The 9,009-nt window shown below is 38.0% G+C and overlaps 1 protein-coding gene across 1 annotated transcript; it reads right to left on the reverse strand.

The window, feature by feature from the left end:
• Positions 1 to 313: 313 nt before the first annotated feature.
• Positions 314 to 7,637, reverse strand: LOC116715542 (uncharacterized). Its single transcript, XM_032555999.1, has 8 exons — positions 7,464 to 7,637; positions 4,136 to 4,411; positions 3,811 to 3,884; positions 3,301 to 3,481; positions 3,020 to 3,085; positions 2,497 to 2,574; positions 1,712 to 1,992; positions 314 to 1,533 (listed from the first exon to the last, which is right to left on the reverse strand). The coding sequence occupies exons 1-8, from the start codon at positions 7,573 to 7,575 to the stop codon at positions 1,444 to 1,446; spliced, it is 1,158 nt and encodes a 385-aa protein (XP_032411890.1). The 5' UTR covers positions 7,576 to 7,637; the 3' UTR covers positions 314 to 1,443.
• Between the last annotated feature and the right edge of the window lie 1,372 nt (positions 7,638 to 9,009).

Raw genomic sequence — 9,009 nt, forward strand, 5'->3', positions numbered from 1 at the left:
ATAACAAATATACAAAAAAGGCCACTTGCCTTTATCACCAGAAAATCACTTGGGAAAATTCGGAACAACCTTAATGTACCTTAATGTGCACCATAAGCGGCATTTAAATAGAAAACAGAAGCAGACAAAGACAAAGTTAAACAAAAGTTAGATAGTTTGGCTAAATGGAAGCGCACCAATAAGCTGGATCCTCCAGGCATCCCAGAACAATTTCCTCGAAACAAGAAACGCATCGCAAGTTTTCAAATGCAACATTTGCTTTCCTAGAATATATGGTAAAAAAAAAAGAGAGAAAAGAATGATAAAGGGTTTAGTTTTCTAAAAAGAACATTGACACTTATAATTTTCACACATCATTGAGTGATTTTAGCCGCCTATCTCTACTGTTGACCACCATTTGCAAATGAAACACACGATGCGCTCCGTGTTAGTATTTTTTGGACTGAGAGGAGTTTGTCTTAAAGTAAACAGAAATCATTAGTTACATGACAACATTTCTTTTTTTTTTTTTTACACACATACAAAGAAACTCTCAAATAGTTTGACGCAGCAACTGAAACATGTGTCCACAGAATACATCTCCCACTTCGATCTGTGCCTAGCAAGTCCTGGTTTCATTTTCGCTTAGAAAATAAAAAAAGTTAAAAATATACGTAGATATAGACCGGCATGAGATTCTCCTGGCTTTGAAACATTTAAACAAAACAAACAAAAACGACATGATCAGCCACACAGATTTTAATTATGTAAAAAGAAAATCCCATCAGCGTTATTTTTCAGTCATATCAATCCAAACTGGGGTTGTTTTCAAATTCAAGACTGAATTTGATCAATTTCAGATCAAGTTCTGAAATCGAAGGCTCAGAGATTTAAGTTTGTCTTTCGGTGCATATATCTCGGTATTTTCTCATTAATGAGAGAATACTGATGCTTGGCAATGTGTGGTCTCAGTAACCACACACTAAAAGGACATTTTTAGTCTCGATGAGTCATTGCTTTACATGCTAGCTGTTGTATGAAAACAGCACTAACTGTAGGAGATTGCTGAATAATTAAAAACTAACTAGATAAGTATTTAACTCTTATTTCATAAGTGCCTTGAAGTGAAACAGTAAAGTTTGTCGAGGAACAGCTGGCTGTCTTTCAGCCAGCTGACTGGAAGTTCCCATCAATATATCAATATCAAAAGTGACATTTTAACAGAAGTCAGAAAGAGTTTGAACATGTTTAGTTTGAGTTCAGCATTAAAGCTTTTCAACGATATCGCAGGTTGTAGTTTGTTAATCTGCACGGGCTGAAGTTTTTTTAGTTTGAACACACACACACACACACCCCCACACACACACCCACTCCCACCCACACACAAAATAAACATTAAAGTGGAGCAGCCCAGAAAATCAGGAGGAATAAAACGTCTGTGTCTAACTTTATCTCAGATGATTTTTAATCTAGTTGAGGTTTGTTTCCTTTCTTCCTGGGCTGAGGAAGAGGAGGAGGCTGCTCGTCATCGGCGTCACTGGCAGGTTTCTGTGCCTAAAGGAAGTGAAAACCAAAAGGTCAGACCAAAAAAAAAATACACAAGTTGAAGACACACAAGCTCAGATCGAGCACTGAAACATTTTCTTTAGAAGAAAATGCTGCAATGTCCAGTAAAAACTGAATCTTAACAATCCAGTCAACCAGAGCCCTGAGGGAACCAAGTGGCTCCTACCTGCCCGGTTCTTCGGGGGCTGGGCTGAGGTTGGCTGTTGGGTTCAGGGGCTCGGGCTCGAGGTTGGCGGTTTTGCTTGGTGCGGCTCTGTCGAGGGCCGGTGTTGCCCGGTGCCTGTTGCTGCTCTTGCTGCTGCTGCTGCTGCTGCTGCTGCTGCTGCTGGTGGTGGTGCTGATGATGATGGTGACGGTTGGGATGATGAGGAGGAGGATGGTTAGGAAGAGGCGGATGATTGGGATGGTGACTGGTGTTGGTCCACTCCAAACGGAGCTCCTCCTCATCTGTTCAAAGAATATATACAGAAGAATCTCAATGAGACTTAATAATAATAATGATAAAAAAAAAAGAAATCAAATTTATGCATAAAATTAACTGGGCCATAGTTTCGATGGTCAGGAAACTTGATTGACTTTTTCATATTCATGCAACTTTTTTTGTCTCCCAATCAAATATGAAAAGTTAGCTTTCACTGTACTGGCTGATTATATTGCTCTAGGTCAATAATAAACAAAACTCAAACATTTTAGTTATTTTGTGTAAAACTGGATTTGTTGTAAGCAAAAGAAACATGTTCATGTTTTACAAATAGCACAAAGAATTTGACGGTAAAATATTTGGCCCGGACAGTGGGCCTTGGGGTGCTCCAGAAGATTTAATCACATAACCCAAGAAGAGTTGTGTGTTTTGGTGTTTTTCAGCTCATTATGGGTTAGTTACAGCTGCTTCCGTCAGCCTTTAATGACAAGAATGCTCCTTTTTTGAGTCAATTGTGTTAAGTACATTACCCTTCAGGCGTAGTTTCCTTGTCCGCTTAGTTCGGACGCAGCAAACAATGACGGTGATGATCAGCAATATAACGATACCTGATGAAGATGATAAGAAATTTGGTCAGTGGTGTAAGATTGAAAACGTCAAACAATTCGGTTAAGTTGTTTCAGTCGAGAATAACTGTAGAAAAACATTCGACAAAATCACTTGTAGCATGACTTATCTACATGTTCCCTTTCAGTCATGCTACATTTTTCAACACAGAAATGGTTCAACGAACAAACAAAGCAAGAAAAAAAAAAAAAAAGATTTTCCTCCTGTACGAATTGATGAGATTTTGCATTTAAAGACTATATATTTTAGTATTTCTCAGCGTAGCATTATCCTGCTTCGACAAAAACAATGTAATTATTTCATAAGTAATTAAATGAATATGAATTCAGCTTTTACATATCTTCACATGAGGTGCAGCATCTCTACAATGTAGTGCAGTAAATGGTCAAAAACAGTAACTTATGTCAAAGGAATCTGAAAACGTACCTCCTCCACCACCTACAAAAACCCAGATACTTATTCCCCACACTTCGTCTGGGAGACCTGGGATACCTTCAAAAACAATAAGGAAAAAAATATATATGTTTTTCTGATGACTAGCATTAAAAAACATGTTTTCTATAGACATTATTCACTACTGAGCACTTCTAATCTACACAACTTGAAGTGGAAAAAATCTGTACTTCACTTTGTTTTAGGTAGCAGTTATTAGCTGGAGCACATTGAGTAACAGTAGCTTTAAGCCATGGTCACCAAAACATACTTACTTATTTTAGCACAATTATGAGAGACAGGCTCGCTGATTTCAAAACTGACTTCATTGGAAATGTTGCAAGCAAATTTGATGTCTTTAGTTTCTGCGGCCGTCAACTTAAAAGTCGGAACCGTTTTCTTCGTCTGGACATTGTTCTGAAGCCATTCGTACTTTTTGATAACATGCTGGGATGCCTGAAGAGAAATGAGAATCAAAGACTGATTGGAAAGTTCAAGAAAAACAGAAGAAAGATACAGTGGGACTGTTCAGAACAATCTAAAATTATTACTATTTTTTAAAGTCACATATTAACGCAAATCTCAAAGGATCGAAATGTATCATATCGTAATGATATTCTGCTGCTTTCACTTTGACAGGGTCATATGAGAAGGAAAGATCTGGTTTATCAGATCATTATGATTGAAAAACTGGAGGAATCCATGTGAATAAGAACTTTAGAAAAACATCAGAGTCAGCATTTAGTCTTTTTGGATTTTTATAAAGAGGCAAAACGAGAACTTACCTTATCAGGAATGCATTTAAAGATCACGTTTTTATCTTCACATATTGCTTCCGCTGCAGGCTTCTTCACAGGATCTGAGAACAAAGGATACCAGACGTCACTGAGGGAATATGAAAGATATTATCTGCTGAATTTCTGCACATGTTTAAGCTCCTCCAGTGGATTAAAACAATAAACTCACAGTTTCATAAGCTGACATCAACTTAATTGTTAATATTTTGACATCTTCAATGAGGAAATTAAAAAGAAGATCCATGAGGGGCTTTCAATATGAACAGTAATGTTTGGCGAACTATAAAAAACACATGCAATATTTTGTACCTACCTCGTATACATAAGTGTGTTGTCACCGTTTTCTGTGCTTTTCCATTGCTATTGTAAACCTCAGGGGTGTAAACTCCTTCTTGGTCCTTCTTCAGATTAGTCAGTTTGAGGGATCCCTCTTCATTAATGTCAGAAGGTTTACCGGCAATTATCTGTGACGATTTTTTATGAAATATTGTTTGGTCTTTAAACTTCCACTTCAGAGAATCGTCAGATTTCAGTTTGTATCCCAGATGAACATTGATGCTTCGACCCGTTGCAGCGTACAAGTCACAACCTTTGGATCAGAAAGAAAAGGAAGCAGAAGAAGAGCAGGGTTCAGAGAAGATGGAGACTTTATGGACAACAGACAACAATCACCTCACAGTTTACTAAGCTGGAAAGAGACGTTGCTTGAGCTTTTTTATTTATTTTTTTTAAATGACTGGATGTGCATCCCGTTAACATACATTCAAGCTTGCCCAATTTAAACAAAAAAAGGTTCTGGAGGTGTGAATACTTTACTGATGCACAGTATGCAGAAGATGGAGCTCCACTAATATTTCTTGCACCAACTTCATTTGATGTTTACCTGGGATTCAAAGCCCTCGAGTCAAAATGAAACTCTGCAGCTTTCTGCGTTGAATCTTTTGTTTCAGCGTCACGTCGCTGTTGGATGAGGTGAGTGTTGCATCCTGTTTTCTCGGCCCTGACCACAGAAACTGAGTGGTACACACTCCCACACGGTTCTCTGACTTTAAAGTCTCCCTTCGCTGTTGGGCAGCTGGATCCTGCCCGCTGCGGCGTCATTTTGCTGGCTTAATATTAAAAATAAAGTTCCTCTGGTGGATGGAAACTTTTTTTTCAGTCGTGAAAAAAGTTGGAAAGAACAGAGATGGTACGCAATTATATAATAACTTTGAACGAGTTTCGATCTCTGTGAAGTTTAACCCGCAGTGAATAAACCATTTCCTGAGTCACCATTTCGTATAAAATCTCTCAGTATGATTATAAGAAGCTGCATAAAATAAGAACACGGTTCCTCCTTGCGGCAAGCTGTCCTTATGACTTGTCAGACCAGAAGAATAAAAATTAAAGCTAAACTGTGCAAAGCAGCAGGAACCTCTGACCAACTGATCTCTGGATATTTCATTAAAAACCACAACCCTCCCCAGCTGTAACCAAAACAGTCGTGCTTCTGACCTCAGATCTCACAATCTCTGAATCCTTCCAGCTATTTAAAGTGTGAGAAATAAGAGAAATCTGAACACGACGTGACGTCCTGAGGAAAGCAGAACTTCTTTTCCTCGTAGCACCAAGACGAGACGGCAGCTAAACAGAACCTGGAGGGAGACCTCCAACTGAGCTCCAGAAGACGGTGGATGCCGGACGCTTTGTTTCAGTTTCAAACCAGAGTGAGAAGAAGCAAAGTTATGAAATCCATGACCTTTAGAGGAGCAACAGCTCAGCTAGAAGATCCAGCCCACTTTTCTCCGTGAAACACGTCACGTTACTCAGTAGATACTTAGGAACTCTGAATAAAAATACACACAAACTTCCACTCCCCTCACTGACGTTGAATCAGACCAAATTTCTCTTGTTTTTTGCTGAGATACAATCATGAAAATTATTTCTGTTTTCTAAGTGCCAGGAAACAAAGTGAGAACTATGGGGGTGGCAGCAGCAGAAGCAGCAGGAGGAACTGATGCACGTTATAAAACTGATGACATCATGGGGAAAGAAAATTATGTAGAAATATGGAAACAAAATGAAAAGACAACAACAAGTAAAATCTTAGCCACGGTTTGGTTTTCCAAATGGACCATAAACCTCAATTTACAGCCAAAACGGCTAAAAGTGGCTAAAGGACAACAAAATAAATGTTTTGGTGTGGCCATCATGAAGCCATGATCTGAGTCTAATGGAGAGGTTGTGTGAAGATCTGAAGGTGTGCGTGTGTGTGTGTGTGGGCGAGGTAAAGAGGCCTACAAAATGGACTCCAGCAGTTCTGTCACGATGAATGAGCCAGAACTCCAACAAACTACTGGGAGAAACTCGTGGCAGGAAGCCCGAAACATTCAAAAGACAGTCGTTCCTGACACTGACCGAAACGTCGAGCAATGAGAAAAAAATGTGTTTGTGTCGTTTTACCAGTTGGACTTAAATATCTGGTTTCAACTGTAGATTAAACTGATAGATTTGATCAACACTGAATTATAAAATCTTTTTATTTTTTCTATTAAGCTTGCTTTAATTTAGCAAACAAACACCAGGAAGTCTCTCCTATGATGCTGTTCTGAGTTAGACACATTTCCGGACTCTTGGCCTTCATCTCACTTTGCGACTGTTAGCGTCTCGACCACCGAAGACATATGAAGCTTTGAGCCTCGAGTGCAAAAGAAAAAAAATTAAAAATCTTTCCAATCTATAAAGACATATTAATGCAATGCAAAATTTGCATGCATTAAATATCATATTGAAAGAAATATTGCTCTTTCTGCAGTTTAACATATTGTTCAACCCTAGTTTAGCTGACCCAAAATGGATCACAAATAATGTGAAAATTGTGGTTTTACAAGATCTGTCTGTTATATTTAAAGTTTTTTAACTTTTACTTTAACCCTGAACTCTTTAATGTTTGCACATAATTTGTGCTTATATTTTATAAACCATAATTCTGCAGGATCACCTCGACATTTCTGCTTTTGCACGTCTTCCTGTTTGTCCGCTGTAACCTCATTTCAGACCGACGCCACCACCAGCAGGAACCTTTTCTGTCGGCTATCGCTCTCTTCCCCTAACTCTGATTCTCCCAATGTTTTCACTTTTAACTCCAAGCCAACTGATTTTTATATACAGTACATATATAAAAAAACAAACAAAATCAAAACCAAAAAAAAGCATAGGGAAGAACAGAAATGGGAAAACAAACAAATTTGGATCTCTATGTTTTCTTCTCCAGCCTCTAAAGATACAACAATATTCAATAAAAGCTCAATTGTGAAAAAAATCAGAATAGAAATCACTTAATCGACCAGCATCAATTGAGGGATAAAACTTTTTCTTTGAGAAATGAACTAGTTTCCTATCATTCCAAGGCAGTAAATTTAGTATAAAAGTTTCATCTTTTTACTTGAAAACCTAAACAAAACCAGAGGAAAACATGACAAATGAATTCATCTGTGTTTTAGACACGTAAAAGAGCAAATATCTGCTTCAGGAAACATGAAAACGAAAGAGGTTAAAGATCTAGAATTCCACAAACTGCTGGAATTAAACATTATCCTCAAAGCAAATGCTAAATCCTCCCCTTCCAACAGTGAAAACTGATTTCTTTATTAGTTCAGTACCTTGGGAGGCGACGGCGGAGCAGCAGAGCAGAAACGCCGAGACGACAGAAACCGATGCCATCTTCATCGTCGTCCTCCTCACACTTGGCTGAAAAGAAGAACTTTCCATCATCGAGGTTATTTCCTGTCACAGCGGCTCGTATCGCTCACGTCGAGCGCGCAGAGCTCTTGGTTTTGAAAGGAAGTGATCCAAGAGGCCCCCGCCGGTCTACTTACAAAGCAGCGAGAACAAAGGCGGCGGGCGAGTAGAAAATGTCATTTTCAGAACAACAGAAGAGGCGCGTGTCGTTGACTAAATATAATTATTTCCCTACTATAATGAGATCATTTGAGCTGCGACCACCAAAAAAAAGCAGCTCGGAAAGAGGCCTGTAGGTGTTGCTGACCTCAAGATCTTATTTAAAGCTATTAAAGCTCCTTTGGTGTTCTGAGCTCTCAGAACTAAGATTGGCATCAACATTTTTTTTTTTAAGAAACTTCCTTATTTATGGCCACACAGTTAAGATACAGTAGATTATTTTTATCTTGCAGGTTGAAAGTTACCTGCAAAACCTCCCAGTAAAGTATTTCAATCTTTTTACTCTGATATAAAAACCATAAACAAACCTTTATGTAGCCATTCAAAACAAATAGCCACGTTTATTGATACGAAGCTCACAATAAGGATATAAACAGTGACATGTATAAAGTCAATTTCTTTAAAGGTGAGAGTAGAAATAGTTACTCAAGTGCAACAAAAAAGTGCAGTGCAGTAAAACTACTTTTACTCAAGTAAATGTAACCAGTACTACTCACTTTTGAACATGGTTGACAAAATTAGTAGCCTGTTCTTATTAATAAACTTGACGATATATTAGCGTTAGTCAGTCATCATGTTCCTTCAAGGGCGGCTCGGAAAAAACGCGTCACGACATGTTAATGCTTTGCACGGTTGTATATTAACCTGCTATTAATATAAAAATATTATGGTCTTTCCTGTGTTTGATCTCGTGTCAAAAGTGTAAAACTCAACAGATTTTACATGGTCCTTATGTAGTCAACCAAGATGAGGCAAAAAAAGGAAACAGTTCAGGATGGAAAGTAAGTACACCCTGACTGCTTTCACTAGATTAAACAGGGAAAGAAGCAGAAGGTTCACAATTAACCAGGACTAGTCTGTAGGGGGCTGGGGCCCTTTTTTAAAATGATTATTTTTTTACCTTTTTTATATTTGTTGTTTTTAATCTATCAGTCAGTCAAGTTTATGTGTACAGCAGATTTCAGCAATAAGGAAGTTTGAAGTGCTTTACATCATAAAATCGTCCCCAAAAAATCAATTGAAATATTACTTTATTCTTACATTTACTCTCAAAGCATCCACATAGCATCTTCACTAAAGAATAAACAATTCACAGAAGCATATTTTATTTTTCTACATCCAAAATGACAAAAATGACTGGTTAAAACTCTAGAAAAGGTTTTTAAATCAGTCAAGATCACAAACGTCAATGAGTTTTAATGTTTCAGAATTGTAGTTGCTAAAACTTAAGATGGCTAGGGGCGTGCC

This window comes from Xiphophorus hellerii, chromosome 24 (assembly GCF_003331165.1).
Source record: "Xiphophorus hellerii strain 12219 chromosome 24, Xiphophorus_hellerii-4.1, whole genome shotgun sequence".
Lineage (NCBI taxonomy): Eukaryota > Metazoa > Chordata > Actinopteri > Cyprinodontiformes > Poeciliidae > Xiphophorus > Xiphophorus hellerii.

Bases quoted from the DNA above. Each gene is read 5' to 3' on its own strand.
- LOC116715542 (XM_032555999.1), bottom strand. From the start codon at position 7,575: ATGATGGAAAGTTCTTCTTTTCAGCCAAGTGTGAGGAGGACGACGATG. The intron at 3,885-4,135 runs GTAGGTACAAAA...CTTTGTTCTCAG, and splicing joins AACACACTTATGTATACGAG to ATCCTGTGAAGAAGCCTGCA. The intron at 2,575-3,019 runs GTACGTTTTCAG...CATCTTCATCAG, and splicing joins TTTTGTAGGTGGTGGAGGAG to GTATCGTTATATTGCTGATC.